We start from the raw sequence: 24,898 nt of genomic DNA, 5'->3' as shown, positions 1-24,898 counted from the left end.
CTTCTGTAGATATACTGCCTCTACATTCTATAACTTACTTAAAGCTCTATGCAGTTTAACCTGGTATTGCTGTGTCTGTGATTGTTTCTATTTATGTCTACAGTAAGCACTATGTAATGATAATTTAAGACAAATGCCAAATAAAATATATTACATTCAAAGGTTTTATTATTATTCAATGAGGACATGTTCTTTAAATAACACAATCATCATGGCAGTTTATTAACCTTTCTCGCCCCGGGGTTCCGCTAGCGGAACACCCACAACATTCCGCTGCCTTCGCAGAGCGCGAAATTAAAAAAATATTTTTTAGAAATATTTAACTTCCACACATTAACAAGTCCTATACAGCAAATGAAAGATAAACATCTTGTGAATCCAGCCAACATGTCCGATGATTTTTAAAATATTTTACAGCGAAAACACAATATATATTTATGTTAGCTCACCACAATTGCCAAACACACAACGCTATTTATCCACCGCATAGGTAGCTTTCAAAAAACCGTCAAAATATAGATATAATTAGTCACTAACCAAGAAACAACTTCATCAGATGACAGTCTTATAACATGTTACACAATACATTTAGGTTTAGTTCGAAAAATGTGCATTTTTGAGGTATAAAATCATAGTTTTACATTGCAGCTACAATCACAAATAGCACTGAAGCAGCCAGAATAATTACAGAGAGCAGCGTGAAATACCTAAATACTCATCATAAAACATTTATGAAAAATACACGGTGTACAGCAAATGAAAGATAAACATCTTGTGAATCCAGCCAATATTTCAGATTTTTTAAGTGTTTTACAGCGAAAACACAATATAGCAATATTTTAGCTTACCACAATAGCCAAACACACAACCGCATTTATCAGCAGCAAAAGGTAGCGATCGCAAAAAAACAGCAAAAGATATAAAATGAATCACTAACCTTGACCAACTTCATCAGATGACAGTTCTATAACATCAGGTTATACAATACACTTATGTTTTGTTCGAAAATGTGCATGTTTTGAGCTGCAAACCGTGGTTATACATTGTGAATATGTAGCATCGATTCACCAGAATCTCCGGAGATATTTTGGACAGTCACCTAATCTAATCAAAGAACTCATCATAAACTTTACAAAAAAATACATGTTGGACAGCAAATGAAAGATACACTAGTTCTTAATGCAATTGCCGTTTTAGATTTTTAAAATTAACTTTACCATAACAAACAGCTTACGTTATAGCGAGACAGAGCCCACAAAAAGTGCGGAAAATATGACTCTACATTTTACACAGAAATACGAAATAACATCATAAATGTTTTCTTACTTTTGTTGAGCTTCCATCAGAATGCTGTCAAGGAGTCCTTGGTCCAGAATAAATTGTTGTTTGGTTTTAGAATGTCCATTTCTTCTGTCGAATTAGCGCCACAATGCTAGCCAATGTTACTAACATTCCCACCCTCTCTTGGCGCAAAGAACGGAAAACTCCAAAAGTCCCAATAAACGTTGAATAAACTGATGAATCTCGTTTGAAAAAACCTACTTTATGATGTTTTTCTAATATGTATCAAATAAAATCAGAGCCGGAGATATTCGCCGTGTAAACCGAACGCTTTTCAGAAGGCAATGTCGAGGTCCTTCTTGCGCCTTGGAAAACTGACAAAATGGCTGACCTGCCACTCCAAAAGCTCTTGTTCGACCTCAGATCAAGCCAGACACCCCATTCCACCTTCCACTGCCTGTTGACATCTAGTGGAAGGCGTATGAAGTGCATGTATATCGATAAATATAAGCCAGTTGAATAGGCATGCCCTGACACAGAGCCCCATTTTCAGAATTTTCACTTCCTGTCTGGAAGTTTGCTGCCAAATGAGTTCTGTTTTACTCACAGATATAATTCAAACAGTTTTAGAAACTTGAGAGTGTTTTCTATCCAATAGTAATAATAATATGCATATTGTCTAGAATAGAGTACGAGGCCATTTAAATTGGGCACGAATTTTTCCAAAGTGAAAACAGCGCCCCCCTATTGACAATAAGTTTTATGGGGAGGTAGCAGCAGTGATCCCTTCATACACACAATCTACACGGAACAAATTTAACTATCATAGCCACTAGAGGCCACTAGAAAACAGCTGAAAAAAACCTAGGTGGAATATTGAAAATCTGATAGCGATTAAGAGAGTGAAAGTGGGCCTTGCCTTTCCTATCAGCCTGGAAAGGGGCCAAAATACATTTTAACTGGAACACGTCAGGGTAGCCAAGCTCTTCAGCCAAGACAGAGAACACTACACATTAACTCATAATTCCTCTCACAATTTACAGGATAGAATCCTTGGAAATGTCTGTCATCAGTACTTAGAGGATGAACATAAAGGTCTGGGTTTCGCACATTTGACAGCGCATCATTTATTTCCCCCTGAGTAAAGGTGAAAGTGAAATGTTTATTTCTGTCTGTCAGGTGACATAAGCTATGTGCTACTGTAAAATGAATTTAAAGTTGCAGACACAGCTCCTATTTCTGCCTCTGAAGCATGATGAATGGAGATGAAATATATAAACACAAACCATTACTATTAACTTCAGAGATATTTCATGGCACTATAAAATAAAGGGTCACTGAAAATACCTACCTATTGTTTAACCCAGTTCTGAAATAAAAAAGCAAATAACTATATCCTTAACTGCATACATTCAATGCTATCATCTATCTAGTACAGGGTATAGGGAGATGTAGATATAAGGTTTACAAAGGGAACATTGGACAATAGACCGTATTTTGCTGGATAGAACCTCACTGGATTATTTACACTGAACACTTGGAGAAAGACATCTATATGGTTATCTTACTGTAGAGACAAGTCATGAGATATGAGAGATGGATTGTGGTTACCATAAGGCATGTTGACAGGAAGATTGCAAATGTAAATTAGATGTTAGCTAAATCTGTTGCAATGCATCACTTCTCACTTCTGGGATGTTTTGTCATACATTGTCTCTGTTCAAATTAACAGGTGTGCCTTGTTAAAACGTTAATTTGTGGAATTTCTATCCTTCTTAATACGTTTGAGCCAGTCAGTGGTGTTGTGACAAGGTACGGGTGGTATACAGAAGATATCCCTATTTGATAAAAGACCAAGTCCATATTATGGCAAGAACATCTCAAATAAGCAGAGAAACGACAGTCCATCATTACTTTAAGACATGAAGGTCAGTCAAGAAAGACAATTTCAATAACTTTTTCGTTTCTTCAAGTGAATTCGCAAAAATGATCAAGCGCTATGATGAAACTGGCTCTCATGGGGACCGCCACAGGAAAGGAAGACCCAGAGTTACCTCTGCTGCAGAGGATAAGTTCATTAGAGATACCAGCCTCAGAAAATGCAGCCCAAATAAATGCTTCACAGAGTTCAAGTAACAGACACATCTCAACATCAACTGTTCAGAGGAGACTGCGTGAGTCAGGCCTTCATGGTTGAATTGCTGCAGAGAAACCATTAAAAGGACACCAATAATAAGAAGAGACTTGCTTGGGCCAAGAAACACGAACAATGGACATTAGACAAGTGGATATCTGTCCTTTGGTCCGATGTGTCCAAATTTGAGGATTATCTTTGTGAGACGCAGAGTAATTTAACGGATGATCTCTGCAAGTGTGGTTCCCACTGTGAAGCATGGAGGAGGAGGTGTGATGGTGAGGGGGTGCTTTGCTGGTGACACTGTCTGTGATTTATTTAGAATTTAAGTCACACTTAACCAGTATAGCTACCACAGAATTCTGCAGCGATACGCCATCCCATCTGGTTTGCGCTAAGTGGATCTATCATTTGTTTTTCAACAGGACAATGACCCAAAACAAACCTCCAGGCTGAGTAAGGGCTATTTGACCAATAAGGAGAGTGATGGAGTGTTGCATCAGATGACTTGGCCTCCACAATCACCCAAACTCAACCCAAATGAGATAGTTTGGGATGAGTTGGACCGCAGAGTGAAGGAAAAGCAGCTAAGAAGTGCTCAGCATATATGGGAACTAATTTAAGACTGTTGGAAAAGCATGCCAGGTGAAGCTGGTTGAGAGAATGACAAGAGTGTGCAAAGCTGTCATCAAGGCAAAGGGTTGCTACTTTGAAGAATCAAAAATATATTTTTAATTCATTAACACTTTTTTGGTTACGACGTGGTTCCATATGTGTTATTTCATAGCTATCACGTTAAAGGTAAGACCCAGATGCAGACAGTGTCGAAGTAACAAAAGTGTATTATTCAAACAGGTGTAGGCAAAAGACAGGTCTTAGGGTAGGGAAGAAATGCTGGTAGGATTGACAATCAAAACGAACTGGCAAACAGCCAAACATAGAACACCGGGATGAATACGCTGGGGATAATGGGGAAGATGGGCAACACCTGGAGGGGGGTGGAGAAATACACAAAGACAGGTGAAAGATCAGGGTGTGACAGTGTTCACTACTATTCTACAATGTAGAAAACAGTAATCATAAAGAAAGACCCTTGAATTAGTAGGTGTGTCCAACATTTGACTGGTACTGTATATTCTACTGTCATTGTAGCCTAAAATAATGGCACTTTTTGGGGGGGGGGGGGGTTCTGTTATTATTTCTTAGTGATTTCTGCCTGTCCTGAGCCTGCCTGCCGTTCTGTACCTTACTAAATCTGCCCAGGATTACTGACCTCTGCAAGCCCTTGATCTTTCGTTTGCCTGTCCCCTGTTTTGTAAATAAAGATATGTGATTCGAACTGTCTGCGTCTGGGTCTTATCCTGAGTCCTGATGCATTTTCTATAAAACCACGTGACTTCAGACCATGCTGCTGTAGTTTCATTATACTACTAGTGGCTTAGAGTTAGGTCTAGTATGAGTCAACACAAACGTTGTGTCAGGGGGCAGGAAGTTGTAATGCAAAGACACATGTTCTATTCAACCACGTGACTTAGAGGAAGCAGCCAATTCAGACTATGCTGCTGTAGTTTCAGTACACTACTAGTGGCATATATTTAGACCTACTGATCTTTCATTTTGTTATTCTTTGCTTTGTGCTTTGCATTTTGAAGTGTAGGAAAATGTATTTAAAAATAAAGGTGTTATTATCAGTATTGTCATTAGAACTATTATTATAGGGCTCTTGTCAAAAGTAATGCACTATATAGGGAATAAGGTGCCATTTCAGACACAGTCAGTCAGCCTCAACAAGAAAGGAACAAGCAGCCCTATGAAGTCAAGAGTCCAGCAATTCGTATCAATGGTGTAAAAAATTTACTCAAAATGGACATCATGGGACAAACATGAGTTATCTTGTGTCAAACACACACACACACACTGACCTGCAGCACAGCACACAGGACGGTAGAAGAAAATCATTCATTCACTCACATTCAAAGTTGTATTGATTTGGCTTGACTGAATCGTTATATGTGAGAGGTTATCCAATGTTTACACCAGGCACAACATGGTGTATTGTATTTCAGTCATAACTCGTGAGAAAGGATTTCAGTAATTGTTTGACAGCAAAGAGAAAGCCTATTGGTGTGTCAGGGGGTGGGCACATGAGAGATTCTGTATAAAACAAGTAGGCTGACCCACTCTCACACTGTATCTCTTTAGTATCCTTACAGGAGTATAGACACTGCTACTACTACTCTCACAGTGCTTGAGACTGATATATCTTCACTCCAAACATGAACAGCAAAGATTCTAATTCTGGTGAGTAGCCTTTAGTGTACAGCGATAGGAACTCAAGTGAATTACTTGGAATAGTATTGATGCTGTTTTTTTCTATGTAATTTTTCCTTTAAACTTCATGTGCTCTAGAAATATAATGATGGGGAGCATTATTTTTATCTCACCCCACTGCTTTTATTTTTTTGTCAAGTTGACACAAATAGTTATCAGTATTAGTTACATTGTAATATACAAGTTAGTGCAGTAACTCATTTTATTATAATTTTTTTAGTTGAAACAGATGTTTTATTAATACTTTATTTGGGACTAGAGATTCTAGTTATATTTTGTATTTTTTTTTTACATTCATATTACATAATTTTGCATTAATGCTAGTAGACTATGCACTGATTGTACATCACTGTTCAAGAGCACTTCTCTCTCTCGCTCTCTCTCTCTCTTTTGTTCTCTTTCTCACTTGATGTAATGATTCTAAAAAGGAAAACTTGGATTAGACATTTATTTTTGTACTGTGGCCTTTAAATTATAAAAGTAACATTAAGAGTTTTGTTGGTATTTGATAGTAGTCAAAAGGATCTTAGTTTGATCACTCTTTTGTTGCTGAAGTTTTTCCTGCTTGTTACGAATCCCGCCGAAGATGGTGCCTCTTCCTGTTCGGGCGGCGCTCGGCGGTCGTCGTCACCGGCCTACTAGCTTCCATCGATTCTTTTCTTTTTGTTTCTGTTAGTTTGGGCTGATTGGGTGCGCCTGTTTTGAGTTTCGTTTGGTGGGTAGGCTATTTAAGGGCAGGTAGCCCGATGGCTTTTGTGCGGGCTTGTTTCTCTGGTATTTGGTGTTGGATTGTTATGTGGATTTTAATTTTTTTTCTGAACAGTTTAGTCCGGAGTTTTTGGACTCGACTTTTCATGCGCCCGTGTGTTTAGGGCATGATCATTTTTCCCTGTCAACTGGAAAATAAATCCACTTTCTTGAAACCCTGCTCTCTGCGCTTGACTCCTCCACCCAGTACTCCTAGCAGCTCTGACACTTCTTAGCAGGAAATTGAAACGTGTTGCGTATTTGAGTTTAAAAAAGGCTTCTAAAGTTAGTAATTTCCACGTTGAAAGTTCAGACTTGATTTACCCTGATGAAAAATATCAATCCCTACAAAAATATCCATTAATTAAAATCCACACCATAATTTACATTTCCTGTTGCCTCAGGACTATTTTCCTGCTGTAACAAACTGGCTCAAATGAAGATCCTACATCTGTACAGGCGATGCTCACAGATTATTTTGTGCAGACCATGAAGTACTGCTTTGTGTCAGGAAGTGTGAATCTTAGAAATGTAGCCGTTCCTGAAAATGTGCTAACATGTGGTACATGAAGTTTAAAATGAAACATTGGTGTTCATTTAATCCAACAGGACTCCAACCGCAGACACAAAAGGAGGAGGTCCGGATTGTTCTGGTGGGGAAGACTGGAGCTGGGAAAAGTGCAGCAGGAAACACCATTGTGGGGACAAAAGCTTTCGAATCAAAGTTTTCCTCCATTTCTCTGACAAAAGACTGTAAAAAGACAAAAAGGAAGGTGGGTGAGCAAAGTGTAGCTGTTATTGACACCCCAGGGTTGTTTGATACTACATTGTCCAATGAGGAGGGACTGAGAAAGATCGCTAAATGCATCTCTATCTCTTCTCCTGGTCCCCATGTGTTCCTGGTTGTGCTCAAGCTGGGAAGATTCACTGAAGAGGAGCAGAAAACTGTGGAGATGATCCAGAAACTATTTGGTGATGAAGCATCCAAATACACCATGGTTCTCTTCACACATGGAGACCTTCTTGATGATGATGCTGTAACAATTGAATACTTCCTGGGTGAAAATCCAGATCTGAACAGTTTAGTTTCTCAATGCAATGGGGGATATCATGTCTTTAAAAACAAAGATAAGAATCCCTCCCAGGTCACTGAGCTGCTTGAGAAAATAAACAAGATGGTGGAGATGAATGGAGGACGCCATTACACCACTGAGACGTTCCAGAAGGCTGAGAGAGCGATTGAAGAGGAGAAGAACAGGATCATGAGAGAGGAAGAAGAGAAGATACGCAGAGAGGAGGAGAAACTGAAGAAAGAAAAAATGAAACAAGAGGCTCGGGAGAAAGAGCTTAAAGAGGAGAATGAGAGGATCCTGAGAGAGAACAAAGAGCAGAAACGCAGACATGAGGAGCAACTGAAGAAAATGGAACAAGAGGCTCAGGAGAAAGCGATTAAAGAGGAGAAGAAGAGAATCCAGAGAGAGAAGGAAGAGCAGAGACTCAGGGAGGTGGAACTGGAGAAACTGAAACTGGAAAAAGAGGCTAAAGATAAAGAAATAAAGGAGGTGAGGGAAAGACATGAAAGGGAGGCAAGAGAGAAAGCTGAAGGAGCTAATGGCTTTATAGATTTTTTTAATGGAGTTGGTGATGTGGTGGAAACAGCGGTGGAAGCAATAAGCAGGTTCTTGCAGTGTATAATGAACATCTGAAACAATGCTGTTTGAGAGTACCAAGCTTAGTCACATTGAATGTAATTGTAATTACAATTGTATTGCATTGCATTGAATGCATCTACATACAGTGTACTCTGTTGCCATTCTAATGTTATAGTCTGTAACTGTGGACCCATTGACTTCTATAGATGTATATTCTATAGCTTACATAAAGCTTTATGACATTTAACCTGGCTCTGCTGTGTCTGTGATTGTTTCCATTTATGTCAATAGTAAACATTATGTAATGAGAATTTAGACAAATGCCAGCTACAATAGATTACATTCAATGTTTTCATTTATATTCAATGAGGACATTTTCTTAAAATAACACAAATAATCATCATGACAGTTTATTAAAGCTGGTAATTAGCTACATACGTGATTTCAGGGTAACATTCATGCAATGGCATTATAAATAAAATATGTTTTAACTTCTTTGGGCTGCAAGCCCGAAGCCGGGCACAATATGACAACAGCCACTTCAAGTGCAGGGTGCGAAATTCAAAATATATTTTTTAGAAATATTTAACTTTCACACATTAACAAGTCCAATGCAGCATATGAAAGATAAACATCTTGTGAATCCAGCCAACATGTCCGATTTTTAAAATGTTTTACAGCGAAAACAACACATATATTTATGTTAGCTCACCACCAAATACAAAAAAGGACAGACATTTTTCACAGCACAGGTAGCATGCACAAAGCCAACCTAACTAACCAAGAACCAACCAAACTAACCAATAAACAACTTCATCAGATGACAGTCTTATGACATGTTATACAATAAATCTATGTTTTGTTTGAAAAATGTGCATATTTGAGGTATAAATCAGGTTTACATTGCAGCTACCATCACAGCTACCGTCACAAATAGGACCGAAGCAGCCAGAGTAATTACAGACACCAACGTCAAATACCTAAATACTCATCATAAAACATTTCTGAAAAATCGATGGTGTATAGCAAATTAAAGACAAACATCTTGTGAATCCAGCCAATATTTCCGATTTTTTAAGTGTTTTACAGCGAAAACACAATATAGCATTATATTAGCTTACTACAATAGCCTACCACACTACCGCATTCATTCATCAAGGCACGTTAGCGATAGCAATAGGCACGTTAGGGATAGCGAATAAACCAGCAAAATATATATAATTTTTGACTAACCTTGATAAGCTTCATCAGATGACAGTCCTATAACATCAGGTTATACATACACTTATGTTTTGTTCGAAAATGTGCATATTTATAGCTGAAATCAGTGGTTATACATTGTGCTAACGTAGCAACTTTTTCCCAGAATGTGCGGATATTTTTATGGCACTCAACTATTCTGACCAAATAACTATACATAAACGTTACTAAAAAATACATGTTGTATAGGAAATGATAGATTCACTAGTTCTTAATGCAATCGCTGTGTTAGAATTCTAAAAATAACTTCATTACGACATCCATCTTAGGTATAGCGAGAGAGTACCCAAAAATCTGGGCGCAAACGACTATTTCACATGTTCGACAGATATATGAAATAGCATCATAAAATGGGTCCTACTTCTGATGATCTTTCATCAGAATGTTGTACAAGGGTCCTTTGTCGGGAACAATCGTTGTTTGGATTTAGAATGTCCTCTTCTCCAGTCAATTAGCACGGAAAGCTAGCAAAGTGGCGCTAAGCTCTCCTTCCTGAACAAAAGCACATAAAACAACACGCCTAACGTCCCGAAAAAATTTCAATAATCTAATAAAACTATATTGAAAAAACATACTTTACGATGATATTGTCACATGTATCAAATAAAATCAAAGCCGGAGATATTAGTCATCTATAACGAAAGCTTATCAGAAGGCAAAACCAGGTCCCTTCAAGCGCTCTCCTGAAAACAGAAAACTGGTGACACGTCATGCCGAGAGCTTTTATTCGACCCCAGATCAGGTTATACACTCCATTTCTTCTCTAACTGCCTGTCGACATCTGTGTCGTATGAAAAGTGGAAGACGTATGAAGTGCATGTATTCTAATAAATATCAAGGACATTTATAGGCAGGCCCTAGAACAGAGCATCGATTTCAGATTTTCCACTTCCTATCAGGAAGTTTGCTGCAAAAGGAGTTCTGTTTTACTCACAGATATAATTCAAACGGTTTTAGAAACTAGAGAGTGTTTTCTATCCAATAGTAATAATAATATGCATATTGTACGAGCAATAATTGAGTATGAGGCCGTTTAAATTGGGCACGATTTTCCCCCAAAGTGAAAACAGCACTCTCTGTCCTCAACAGGTTTTAACTGAAGATGTCTTTCTCCAAGAGATCAGTGTAGATAGTCCAGTGATGTATAGGCTCATTTCAGGTTATTTACGGGGGAGAGCGTCTTTGCTGCTCATGTTTAGGCTATGAAGTGTATATCTAACAGGTGCTCAGCTTTATTCAAGTTTATTTGTCAATATTAGCTATTTTATTACTCGTGCTGTATGAGAGTGCCTTTATATACCCTGTACTAGTTAGAGGATAACACGGAAAGGAAGCAGTTAAGGATATAGTATTTCACTTTTTTTCTGAGATTGACAGTTAAAACAATGGCTAAAAAAACTGGGAAGAATTTTCAGGGCACTTTATTCTAAATCAGTCAAGGTTACGGTCAATTCCATTTCAATTCCATTTAAAATCAGGAACTACACGTAAATTCCAATTCAAATTTAAAAAATCTATGGTTTTCAGTAAGGAAAATGGAATGGAATTGGAATTTGGATTACTTTCTAATTTGACTGGAATTTAAATGGAATCGATCCAAACCATGCTATCACTTCTTCAAAAAGTCCCCATGTTGTAGACTAGCTGTTTTCTAGTGCCTAGTGACTATGACAGTCCCCTTACATTTGTTCTGTGTAGATTATGGGTGGGTATGTGCTTGCTGTATTCCCAGCAAGATTAAAGAACACACAACTTTTAATATTTAGAGAGGTGAGTTATTCTTGTAGACATTATTAGACACAATCATGGAGACAATCTATTGGAAATCAGTCACACAATTATATATAGAAGCATTTAAGGTTCTCAAAGCATCATTACCCATCACGCCACAAAAGCTGCGGCCCCTGCAGAACAAGGGGAATAACTACTTCAGGTCTCAGAGCGAGCGACGTCACCGATTGAAACACTATTAGTGCGCACCACCGCTAACTAGCTAGCCATTTCACATCGGTTACATGAGCATGGGAACAACTTCCTGCCCCTGTCACCATTAGACCCCCACAATTGCTACCGTTAGGAGGTGGAGAAAGACTAGGGCTCAAAGAACAGACTCTTAAAGATAAAATGACCGTTTATACACCATATCCTCCTCCTCCTGTAGAAACCAGCCATCGTAGTGGAAAAGTCACATGATTTCATTGAAAAGTTGGTGGTTGAGGATTTCCCTCTAGTGGTGCGGGGGCTGTGCTTTGGCAAAGTGGGTGGGGTTATATCCTTCCTGTTTGGCCCTGTCCGGGGGTTTCTTCGGATGGGGCCACAGTGTCTCCTGACCGCTCCTGTCTCAGCCTCCAGTATTTATGCTGCAGTAGTTTATGTGTCGGGGGGCTAGGGTCAGTTGGTTACCTGGAGTACTTCTCCTGTTTTATCCAGTGTCCTGTGTGAATTTAAGTATGCTCTCTCTAATTCTCTCGTTCTCTCTTTCTCTCTGAGAACCTGAGCCCTAGGACCATACGTCAGGACTACCGGGCATGATGACACCTTGCTGTCCCCAGTCCGCCTGGCCTTGCTGCTATTCCAGTTTCAACTGTTCTGCCTGCGGTTACGGAACCCCTACCTGTCCCAGACCTGCTGTTTTCAACTCTTAATGATCGGCTATGAAAAGCCAACTGAGATTTATTCCTGATTATTATTTGACCATGCTTGTCATTTATGAACATTTTGAAAATCTTGGCTCTCTCTAATTTTCTCCTTCTCTCTTTCTTTCTCTCGGAGGACCTGAGCCCTAGGACCATACGTCGGGACTACCGGCCGTGGTGACTCCTTGCTGTCCCCAGTCCGCCTGGCCTTGCTGCTATTCCAGTTTCAACTGTTCTGCCTGCGGTTATGGAACCCCTACCTGTCCCAGACCTGCTGTTTTCAACTCTTAATGATCGGCTATGAAAAGCCAACTGAGATTTATTCCTGATTATTATTTGACCATGCTTGTCATTTATGAACATTTTGAAAATCTTGGCTCTCTCTAATTTTCTCCTTCTCTCTTTCTTTCTCTCGGAGGACCTGGGCCCTAGGACCATGCGTCGGGACTGCCGCCCGTGGTGACTCCTTGCTGTCCCCAGTCCGCCTGGCCTTGCTGCTATTCCAGTTTCAGCTGTTCTGCCTGCGGTTATGGAACCGCCACCTGTCCCAGACCTGTTGTTTTTCAACTCTTGATGATCGGCTATGAAAAGCCAACTGAAAATTATTCATGATTATTATTTGACCATGCTTGTCACTTATGAACATTTTTGAACATCTTGGCATAGTTCTGTTATAATCTCCACCCGGCACAGCCAGAAGAGGACTGGCCACCCCTCATAGCCTGGTTCCTCTCTAGGTTTCTTCCTAGGTTTTGGCCTTTCTAGGGAGTTTTTCCTAGCCACCGTGCTTCTACACCTGCATTACTAGCTGTTTGGGGTTTTAGGCTGGGTGTCTGTACAGCACTTCGAGATATTAGCTGATGTACGAAGGGCTATATAAAATAAAATTGATTGAAAAGATGTCTGCGTTATAACTCCCTGCCCTCTAGACACAACTTGATTTTTTTTACTCATAATACAAGTATGCTTATAGCATCCTGTGCAACAATGTTACTTCCCCTTCAGGTCTATCCTTCCTGTTATGCTGCCATCTCTTTGAGTGTGTAGCAGCCTAAGTCACATGATTTCATAGAAAATGGGTCTTTGCATTAGAACTCCCTGCCCTCTAGACATGTTTGTGTTGACTTCAAAGTGTCAATAATGCATCAAGTTTAAGTTCATGCAACATGAGGGAATATATTGACTGTGGTACATAGTGGAGAATGAGGCTTTCTGTCAATTATGAGAACCGTGGATCTGTGAGGTCATTATAATTACAAAATACAGCATTAACACATGGATGTAATTCATGTAATTACGTAATTAATGAATTACATTTTGTCCCAAAGGGAAATTTGCTTGACAAATAAATGCTTGATGGCTGAAATGTGTCCATTGTGAGTGTTAATAATACATCTAAGTAATACTTTATTAGTGAGTGTTAATAATACATCTAAGTAATACTTTATTAGTGAGTGTTAATAATACATCTAAGTAATACTGTATTAGTGAGTGTTAATAATACATCTAAGTAATACTGTATTAGTGAGTGTTAATAATACATCTAAGTAATACTGCATTAGTGAGTGTTAATAATACATCTAAGTAATACTTTATTAGTGAGTGTTAATAATACATCTAAGTAATACTGTATTAGTGAGTGTTAATAATACATCTAAGTAATACTGTATTAGTGAGTGTTAATAATACATCTAAGTAATACTGTATTAGTGAGTGTTAATAATACATCTAAGTAATACTGTATTAGTGAGTGTTAATAATACATCTAAGTAATACTGTATTAGTGAGTGTTAATAATACATCTAAGTAATACTTGAGTAGTGAGTGTTAATAATACATCTAAGTAATACTGTATTAGTGAGTGTTAATAATACATCTAAGTAATACTGTATTAGTGAGTGTTAATAATACATCTAAGTAATACTGTATTAGTGAGTGTTAATAATACATCTAAGTAATACTGTATTAGTGAGTGTTAATAATACATCTAAGTAATACTGTATTAGTGAGTGTTAATAATACATCTAAGTAATACTGTATTAGTGAGTGTTAATAATACATCTAAGTAATACTGTATTAGTGAGTGTTAATAATACATCTAAGTAATACTGTATTAGTGAGTGTTAATAATACATCTAAGTAAATTTTTATTAGTGAGTGTTAATATCACATCTAAGTAATACTGTATTAGCGAGTGTTAATATCACATCTAAGTAATACTTCATTAGCGAGTGTTAATAATACATCTAAGTAATACTTTATTTGTGAGTGCCTCCCATATTTTTAAGGAGTCTGTTACTCCTGATAAAATGTAACTCAATATAACAACCTTTTCCAGTGATCACTAAAAAACAATAACAGAAAGAGTTAAATATTTGTTCATCAACTCTCCCCCAAAGTGCCATTATTTTAGGCTACAATGACAGTAGAATATACAGTACCAGTCAAATGTTGGACACACCTACTAATTCAAGGGTCTTTCTTTAGGATTACGGTGTTCTACATTGTAGAATAGTAGTGAACACTGTCACACCCTGATCTTTCACCTGTCTTTGTGATTTTCTCCACCCCTGACTGACCTCTGCCTGACCTGACCCTAAGCCTGCTTGCGGTCCTGCACCTTTGCCCCACCTATCTGGATTACTGAACTCTGCCTGCACTTGACCTGTATTTTGCCTGCACCTGTCTGATTAAATTCTAAATAAATCACTGAAAGTGTCACCAGCAAAGCACCCCCACACCATCACACCTCCTCTTCCATGCTTCACAGTGGTAACCACACATGCAGAGATCATCCGTTAAGGACAACAAAGTCAAGGTATTGGAGTGGCCATCACAATGCCCTGACCTCAATCCTATAGAAAATTTGTGGGCGGAACTGAAAAAGCGTGTGCGAGCAAGGAGGCCGACAAACCTGACTCAGTTACACCAACTCTGTCAGGAGGAATGGGCCAAAATTCACCCAACTTATTGTGGGAAGCTTGTGGAAGGCTACCCGAAACGTTTGACCCAAGTTAAACAATTTAAAGGCAATGCTACCAAATACTAATTGAGTGTGTGTAAACTTCTGACCAACTGGGAATATGATGAAATAAATAAGCTAAAATAAATCATTATCTCTACTATTACTCTGACATTTCACAATTCTTAAAATAATGTGGTGATCCTAACTGACCTAAGACAGGGCATTTTTACTAGGATTAAATGTCAGGAATTGTAAAAAACTGAGTTTAAATGTATTTGGCTAATGTGTGTGTAAACTTTCGACATCAACTGTATGTATTCAGACCCTTTGCTATGACACTGGAAATTGAGCTCAGGTGCATCCTGTTCCCATTTATCATCCTTGAGATGTTTCTACAACTTGGTTGGAGTCTACTTGTTGTACATTTAATTGATTGGACATGGTTTGGAAAGGCACAAACCTTTCTATATATGGTCCCAGAGTTGACAGTGCATGTCAGAGCATAAACCAAGCCATGACATACAAGGGATTGTCTGTAGAGCTCCCAGACAGGATTGTGTCGAGGCACAGATCTGGGGAAGGGTACCAAAACACAGTGGCCGCCATCATTCTTGAATGGAAGAATCTTCCTAGAGCTTGCCGCCAGGCCAAACTGAGCAATCGCGGTAGAAGGACCTTGGTCAGGGTGGTGACCAAGAACCCGATGGTCACTCTGACAGAGCTACAGAGTTCCTCTGTAGAGATGGGAGAACCTTCCGGAAGGACAACCATCTCTGCAGCACTCCACCAATCAGGCCTTTATGGTAGAGTGGCCAGACGCAAGCCACTCCTCAGTGAAAGGCACATGAGAGCTCGCTTGGAGTTTGCACCTAAAGGACTCAGACCATGAGAAAAAAGATTATCTCATCTGATGAAACCAAGATTGAACTCTTTGGCCTGAATGCCAAGCGACATGTCTAGAGGAAACATGGCACCATCCGTACAGTGAAGCATGGTGGTGGCAACATCATGTTGTGGGGATGTTTTTCAGCAGCAGGGTCTGGGACACTAGTCAGGATCGAAATAAAGATGAACAGAGCAGAGTACAGAGAGATCCTTGATGATAACCTGCTCCAGACTCAGGACATCAGACTAGGACGAAGGTTCACATTCCAACAGAACAACGACCCTAAGCACACAGCCATGCCAATGCAAAAATGGCTTCAAGACAAGTCTATGAATGTCCTTGAGTGGCCCAGCCAGACCCCGGACTTGAACCCAATCAAACATTTCAGTAGAGACCTGAAATAAGTTGAGCTGCAAAGCTCCCCATCCAACCTGACAGAGCTTGAGAAGATCTGCAGAGAATTGGAGACACTCCCAAAATACAGGTGTGCCAAGATTGCAGCTTCATACACAAGAAGACTTGAGGCTGTAATTGCTGCCAAAGGTGTTTCAACAAAGTACTCAGTAAAGTGTCGGAATAATGAAGTAAATGTAATATTTCAGTTTTTTATTTGTACGAAATTTGGAGACATTTCTAAAAACCTGTTTTTGTTTTGTCATTATGGGGTATTTGTGTAGGACAGGACACCTACACCACCCGATGTCACAGGAAGGCCAAAAAGATCATCAAGGACAACAACCACCCGAGCCACTGCCTGTTCACCCCGCTATCATCCAGAAGGCGAGGTCAGTACAGGTGCATCAAAGCTGGGACCGAGAGATTGAAAAACAGCTTCTATCTCAAAGCCATCAGACTGATAAACAGCCATCCCTAACATATAGAGGCTGCTGCCTACATACAGACTCAATCATTGGCAACTTTAATACATTGATCACTAGTCACTTTAAATAATTAGCTATTTGGACATAAATGATGGACATTATCGAACAAATCAAACATTTATTGTGGAACTAGGATTCCTGGGAGTGCATTCTGATGAAGATCATCGTAGGTAAGTTAATATTTATAATGTTATTTCTAACTTCTGTTGACTCCAACATGGCGGATATATGTAAATGTTTCTGAGCGCCGTTCTCAGATTATTGCATGGTTTGCTTTTTCCGTAAAGCTTTTTTGAAATCTGACACAGCGGTTGCATTAAGGAGAAGTATATCTATAATTCCATGTATAACACTTGTATTTTCATCAACATTTATGATGAGTATCTCTGTAAATTGATGTGGCTATGCAAAACCAATGGATGTTTTTGGAACTACTGAACATAACGCGCCAATGTAAACTCAGATTTTTGATATAAATATGAACTTTATCAAACAAAACATACATGTATTGTGTAACATGAAGTCCTATGAGTGTCATCTGATGAAGATCATCAAAGGTTAGTGATTAATTTTATCTCTTTTTGTGCTTTTTGTGACTCCTGTCTTTGGCTGGAAAAATAACTGTGTCTATGATTTTGCGGTGACCTAACATAATCATTTGTGGTGCTTTCGCTGAAAAGCCAATTTGAAATCGGACACGTTGGTGGGATTAACAACAAGAGTACCTTTAAAATGGTATAAGATACATGTATGTTTGAGGAATTTTAATTATAAGATTTCTGTTGTTTGAATTTGGCACCCTGCACTTTCACTGGCTGTTGTCATATCGATTATTTTAACGGGATTGCAGCCTTAAGAAGTTTAAGTTCCTCGGCGTACACATCACGGACAAACTGAATTGGTCCACCCACACAGACAGCGTTGTGAAGAAGGCGCAGCAGCGCCTCTTCAACCTCAGGAGGCTGAAGAAATTTGGCTAGTCACCAAAAGCACTCACAAACTTTTACAGATGCACAATCGAGAGCATCCTGTCGGGCTGTATCACCGCCTGGTACGGCAACTGCTCCGGCCACAACCGTAAGGCTCTCCAGAGGGTAGTGAGTTCTGCACAACGTATCACCGGAGGCAAACTACCTTCCCTCCAGGACACCTACACCACCCGATGTCACAGGAAGGCCATAAAGATCATCAAGAACAACAACCACCCGAGCCACTGCCTGTTTACCCGCTATCATCCAGAAGGCGAGGTCAGGTGCATCAAAGCAGGGACCGAGAGACTGAAAAACAGCTTCTATCTCAAGGCCATCAGACTGTTAAACAGCCACCACTAACATTGAGTGGCTGCTGCCAACATACTGACTCAACTCCAGCTCACTTTAATAATGGAAATTGATGGTAATTGATGTAAAAATGTATCACCAGCCACTTTAACTTCTTATGGCTGCAGGGGCAGTATTGAGTAGCTTGGATGAAAGGTGCCCAGAGGTGCCCAGAGTAAATGGCCTGCTCCTCAGTCTCAGTTGTTAATATATGCATATTATTATTAGTATTGGATAGAAAACACTCTGACGTTTCTAAAACGGTTTGAATTATGTCTGAGTATAACAGAACTCATATGGCAGGCAAAAACCTGAGAAGAAATACAAACAGGAAGTGAGAAATCTGAGGTTGGTATATTTTCAACCCAGGCCCTATTGAATTCACATTGGGATATGAATGAAGTTGCCCTTCCTAGGGCTTCCACTAGATGTCAACCATCTTTAGAAACTTGAATGAGGCTTCTACTGTGTTGTGGGGCTGAATAAGAGGGGCATGAAACAAGTTTCTGGCAGAGAGCCATTTCCTGGTCAGGCGCATTCCACATGATATCGACCTGCGTTCCATTGCTTCTCTAGACACAAAGGAATTCTCCGGTTGGAACTTTATTGAAGATTTATGATAAAAACATCCTAATGATTGATTCTATACTTAGTTTGAAATGTTTCTTCGACCTGTAATATAACTTTTTGAAGTTTTTGTCTGAAGTAATGCACGAGCATTTGGATATGTATACTACTTGTATACAGACTAACCAACCAAGCTGACACCAGCACTGCTTCAAAAGAAAACATTACGATAAACAAAATCATGAACCAATCAAAGGACTCATATATATACAATGTTGGAAAAACAAAATCCCAAAGCTGACAAAATTGCTATCTGGCCCTACACAGAGAATATGAATTGGCTGATTATCTCTACTCTGTCAGAGATATGAAGCAGAGACACATCCTTACCAAGTACAGGCTGAGTGACCACCAATTGGCAATAGAAACCAGCAGACATAAAAAGACATGGCTACCCAAAGAGGAGCGTGTATGTGGTCGTTGCACGACAGGGGAGGTAGAAACAGAGATGCACTTTCTCCTTTACTGTGAGAAATATTCCTCACTCAGATTCCTCACCAAGCAAAATTAAAAAAATACTCATGGGTGAAAGATCAACGGCTCCACTTGCAGCCAAATATGTATTTGCCTGTCATAGTCTGAGGGACTCTGAATAATAATATCTGTATAGTAAACAGTAGTTTACCTATTATTAGTATTATTGTTACTACCATTACTATTATTATTATTGTGATTATAATTCCAAATAATAGTGGTACGGGTAGTAGGGGTGATGGTAATTATAGCAGTTTAATGATGGTGGTGGAAGTCGTAGTAATGATGATGATGGTAGTTGTAGTACTGATGTAATGGTGAGGATGACAGTTAGTTATAAGTTAGTTATAGTTTCATTTTCCATGTGTAGCCTTTATATTTATACTATTGACTGTTACCATTTTATTGTTATGTTTATTCACTTTTTTGTTTTGTTATTTACTACCTTTTCTATTATTATTTTTCATTATTTTATTACAATGCATATTGTAATCATTGCTGCTTTGGAAATATTGATGCAATGTTTTTTCATGCCAATAAAGCAGATTGAATTTGAGAGAGAGAGAGAGAGAGAGAGAGAGAGAGATGGTTTGTGTGTGTGAGAGACAAACAAGATGACTAGTTTGTCCAATGATGTTGGTTTGAAATGTTAATGGTTCGCTATTCATTTGTGTGTGTGAGATTGCAATACTTTTATATATAGTGTATGTAATCTTTACCACTGTTATTTTTTACAATATTGTTGAGAATCACTCTTGATTTCATAGGGCTGCTTATTCCTTGCCTGTTGAGTCTGGCTGAATGTGTCTGAAATGGCACCCTATACCCCATTTAGCCCACTACTTTTAACCAAAGCCCAATGGACCCTGGTTAAAAGTAGTACTATAGGGAATTTGATTCCATTTCGGCTGCATTCCCCTGAGTTTATGGTGAGTTTGTTTCCGTCTGCTGGCCAGGAGGGCACATGGCTGTCTCTCAATACTCTGAAATGGCTTCCTGGCCTCTTATCCTGTCCTTCCAGGAGAAGCTAAACATGACAAGACCAGGAAAAACTCCAGGCCTTAGTTATAGACCTGGAGGTTTTCCCAGTCAGGTCACTTGGTCAGGAAAATGTCTCGGTCATTTTCATATAATATTAACTGATATGAGGGACTTAAAAAGCTTTATGACTACATGGCTATAGCTATTAACCTTTATAATCAGAACTAACCATTAAATCTAGCTAGTGATATGTAGGAAATAAGAAGGAAAGATATTGGGGTATAGCCGGAGTCTGGACCACTGTATGCATCCATTCAAATAATTCCACTGTTCCGTCCCATATTGATGATGTCATAATGACAATGGTACGAACACCGAATCATATGTCCATGGAACGACCGAGTCAGAGAGTGTAATGCAATGCATGAAGACTATTTTTATTTTTAAGGCTGCTTAAAACTTATTCTATTTATAATGCAATATATGAAAGCTGCCTTGAAATCACGTATGTAGCTAGCTAACCCCTAAACCCTTCTGTTGGCTGGGATGTTGGTTAGTCTGTTGCTAGGTAGAATAATAATTTATCATGCAGATGTCTATGTTCTTCTCCAGAAACAACCCTTCCCCCTAGACACTTGTAGAGATCTTAGAGAACGTGACAGGTTGAATCAATATAGTGACAGCTCCACCTTTCCATTTGATAGGCTAGGTGAAATTTCTCCATGTTGCTTAATTAAGGATCGGACCTTTTTTTTTAAATGTTCACCTAAAATTAAAATTACATACCCAAATTTGACTGCCTGTAGCTCAGGACCTGAAGCAAGGATATGCATATTCTTGATACCATTTGAAATGAAACACTTTGAAGTTTGTGGAAATGTGAAATTTTTGTTGGAGAATGTAACACATATAGGTTAACAGATAATACAAACTAATACAAACTAAACATGTGTTTCCTAAATATTTTTTTTCATCATCTTTGAAATGCAAGAGAAAGACCATTATATAAGACATGGCAGGGGTTCAAACTGTAGAACCCAGTTCCTACATTTGAATATAAACATTTATTTTATCAAACAAAACTATACTATATCTTATTTTGGGACCCCCAGGATGACAAATCAGAGAAAGATTACTGAATGTAAGTACATTATTTACCTTCAGAGGTGAATGTATCAAACCAATTGACGTGATAAAAGTTTTTTGTTGTTGTGCACTCTCCTCAAACAATAGCATTGCATTTTTTCACTGTAATAGCTACTTTAAATTGGACACTTCAGTTAGAGTAACAAGAATGTAAGCTTTCTGCCGATATAAGACATGTTTATATCCTGGAAAGATTGCTGTTACTTACAAACGTAATGCTAAACACATTAGCGCATGTTAGCTCAACCGTCCCGGTATAGGGACACCGATCCCGTAGAGCTTTTAAACCTGTCCAATCCTCTCAGATCTCCACCAGGGCCTATAGGAAGGGGCTAGTTAGGGGTTGTTTCTGGACAGGGCCTCTTGTTTCTACTAGAAGCCTTCCTCTACATGCAAGGCTCTTCTGATTAGAATTGTTACTGTAAGTATTATTATTATTATTATAAATGTATTTTTTTACCTTTATTTAACTAGGCAAGTCAGTTAAGAACACATTCTTATTTACAATGACAAACCCAGACGATGCTGGGACAATTGTGTGCCGCCCTATGGGACTACCAATTACGGCCGGATGTGATACATCCTGGAATTGAACCAGGGACTGAAGTGACTTCTCGAGCACTGAGATGCAGTGCCTTAGACCGCTGTGTCACTCGGGAATTACCAGCTTTAATAAACTGACATGATAATTATGTATGTTATTTGTGTTATTTAAAGAAAATTGAATACAAATAAATACATTGAATGTAGTAATATCTGATATTTGTCTAAAATTGTCATTACCTAATGTTTACTGGTGACATAAACAGACACAGCAGAGCCAGTTCTAGAATATACATCTTTAGAAGTCAATGAGTCCACAGTTACAGACTTTAACATTAGAATGACAACAGTGTAAGCTGTATTCAATGCAATGCAATACAATACAATTGTAATTGAATTTAATTGTAATGTGACTAAGCCTAGGACTCTCGAACAGCATTGTTTCAGATGTTCATTGTATCTTCAACAGCTTTCACCACTCCTTCCCCCACTTTCACCACTCCTTTCACCGCTCCTTCTCCCACTTTCACCAATCCTTTCACCACTTCTTCCCCCACTTTCACCACTCCTTCTCCCACTTTCACCAATCCTTTCACCACTCCTTCCCCCACATTCACCACTGCTATCCCCAATGCAATAGTTCCGTCAGAAATTTTTTGTAGAAAGCCATTGCTTTTTTTCAGCTTCTTCTCTAGCCTCATTTACATATTTTTCTCTCAACTCCTTTATTTCTTTCTCCTTAGCCTCTTTTTCCATGTTCAGTTTCTTCAGTTCCTCCTCCCTGAGTCTCTGCTTTTCATTCTCTTTCTGGATTCTCTCATTCTCTTCTTTAATCGCTTTCTTCTGAGCTTCTTGTTCCATTTTCTTAATTTCCTCCTCATGTCTGCGTTTCTGCTCTTCATTCTCTTTCAGGATCCTCTCATTCTCCTCTTTAAGAGCTTTCTCCCGTGCCTCTTGTTTAATTTTTTCTTCTTGCAGTTTCTCCTCCTCTTTGCGTATCTTCTCTTCATTCTCTCTCAGGATCCTGTTCTTCTCCTCTTCAATCGCTCTCTCAGCCTCCTGGAACATCTCAGTGGTGTAATGGCTTCCTCCATTCATCTTCACCATCTTATTTATCTTCTCAAGAAGCTCAGTGACCTGGGAGAGACTCTTATCTTTGTTTTGAAAGACATGATATCCCCCATTGCATTGAGAAAGTAAACTTTTCAGACCTGGATTTTCATGCAGGAAGTCTTCAATTGTTACATCACCATCATTAAGAAGGTCTCCATGTGTGAAGAGAACCATGATGTATTTCGATGATTCATCACCAAAGAATCTCTGAATCATCTCCACAGTGTTCTGCTCCTCTTCAGTGAATCTTCCCAGCTTGATCACAACCAGGAACACATGGGGACCGGGAGAAGAGAGAGAAACGCACGGAGCAATCTTTCTCAGTCCCTCCTCATTGGTCAATGTAGTATCAAACAAACCTGGTGTGTCGATAACAGCTACACTTTGCTCACCCACCTTCCCTTTTATCTTACCACAGTCTTTTGTCAGAGAAATGGAGGAAAATTTTGATTCGAAAGCTTTTCTCCCCACAATGGTGTTTCCTGCTGCACTTTTCCCAGCTCCAGTCTTCCCCACCAGAACCATCCGGACCTCCTCATTTTGTGTCTGCATTTGGAGTTCTGTTGGATTAAATGGACAAGGCTGTTACCTTTTAAAGAGGTCTAGACTTCCTGTACCACATGTTAGCACATTTTGAGGAATAGCTACACTTTCAGTTTCACACTTCTTCTTGACACAAAGCAGTACTTCATGGTCTGCACAAAACAACACAAAAGATTCTCCGTGAGAATCGCCTGTACAGATGTAGAATCTTAATTTAAGCCAGTTTCATACAGCAGGAAAATAATCCTGCAATAACAGGAATTGTGAATTATTATGTGGATCATAATTAATGGCCATTTTTGTAGTTTATACATTTTTTGTTTAGGGCAAATCAAGTCTGAACTTTCAAAGTGGAAATTATAAACTTTAGAAGTATTTTTTAAACTCAAATATACAAGTGCCAATTTCCAGGAAAACCTTCAGCAACAAAATAATGATCTAATTAAGATCCTACATATATATGTGCTAGTCAATTTTTCTGCCATCATCTTTTTGCTAAATTGACTAACATTAAATACAATCAAAACTCTACGTGTTACTTTTATAAATTAATGGCCACAGTACAAAAAATAAATGTCTAATTCATGTGTTCCTTTTTAGAATAATTACATCAAGTGAGAAAGATAATGAAAGAAAGAGAGAGAGAGAGAGGGGAGTGCTCTTATACAGTCATGTACAATCAGTGCATAGGCTACTAGCATAATCAAAATGATGTAAAGAAAAAGTGTTATGTAATTTATGTAATTAATGAATGGAAAAAAATTAATGAATACTAGATATAAGTAGAATCTCTAGTCCCAAATAAAGTGTTACCTAAGGTATTAATAAAACATTGATTTTAACTTAATAAGTATGATCTACTCCACTGACTCAACTTGACAAAAAATAAAAGCTGTAGAGTAACATAAAAAAATGTTCCCCACTGCTCTACATTATCATATGTCTAAAGTACATGAAGTTCAAAGGAAAAAAACACATCACCAATACCCTTCTAACCCAAATAATTGACTTCAGTTCTCATCTCTGTACACTAAAGGCTACTCACCAGACTGAGAAATGTTGTTGTTCATGTTTGGAGTGAAGATCTGTCAGTCTCAAACACTATGTGAGAGTAGTAGTAGTAGTAGTAGTAGTAGTAGTAGTGTTAGTAGCAGTACTTTCTATGCTCCTGTAAGGATACTAAAGAGATACAGTGTGAGAGTGGGTCTGCCCACTTCTTTTATAGAGCATCTCTCAGGTGCCCACCCCCTGACACACCCATAGGCTTTCTCTTCACCGTCATACATTTACTGAAATCCTTTCCCACTAGTTATGACTGAAATGCAATAAACCATTTTTTGCCTGGTCTAACTATTGGAGAACCTCTCACATTTAACGAT

The 24,898-nt window shown here is 38.7% G+C and overlaps 2 protein-coding genes across 2 annotated transcripts; one reads left to right on the top strand and one right to left on the bottom strand.

Moving 5' to 3' along the window:
- The first annotated feature begins 5,583 nt into the window (after window positions 1-5,583).
- Window positions 5,584-8,392, top strand: LOC139579333 (GTPase IMAP family member 9-like). The gene is made up of 2 exons (XM_071407897.1): window positions 5,584-5,716; window positions 7,103-8,392. Exons 1-2 carry the CDS (start codon window positions 5,692-5,694, stop codon window positions 8,197-8,199), a joined length of 1,122 nt encoding a protein of 373 aa, XP_071263998.1. The 5' UTR covers window positions 5,584-5,691; the 3' UTR covers window positions 8,200-8,392.
- Window positions 8,393-22,481: 14,089 nt separating this feature from the next.
- On the bottom strand, window positions 22,482-24,682 carry LOC139579338 (GTPase IMAP family member 7-like). The gene is made up of 2 exons (XM_071407908.1): window positions 24,565-24,682; window positions 22,482-23,536 (listed from the first exon to the last, which is right to left on the bottom strand). The coding sequence occupies exons 1-2, from the start codon at window positions 24,587-24,589 to the stop codon at window positions 22,509-22,511; spliced, it is 1,053 nt and encodes a 350-aa protein (XP_071264009.1). The 5' UTR covers window positions 24,590-24,682; the 3' UTR covers window positions 22,482-22,508.
- Window positions 24,683-24,898: the final 216 nt, after the last annotated feature.

The sequence above is a fragment of the Salvelinus alpinus genome, chromosome 6, assembly GCF_045679555.1.
Source record: "Salvelinus alpinus chromosome 6, SLU_Salpinus.1, whole genome shotgun sequence".
Classification (NCBI taxonomy): domain Eukaryota; kingdom Metazoa; phylum Chordata; class Actinopteri; order Salmoniformes; family Salmonidae; genus Salvelinus; species Salvelinus alpinus.
The sequence above is the reverse complement of the archived record's forward strand: the minus strand, read 5'-3'. Positions and strand labels throughout refer to the sequence as shown.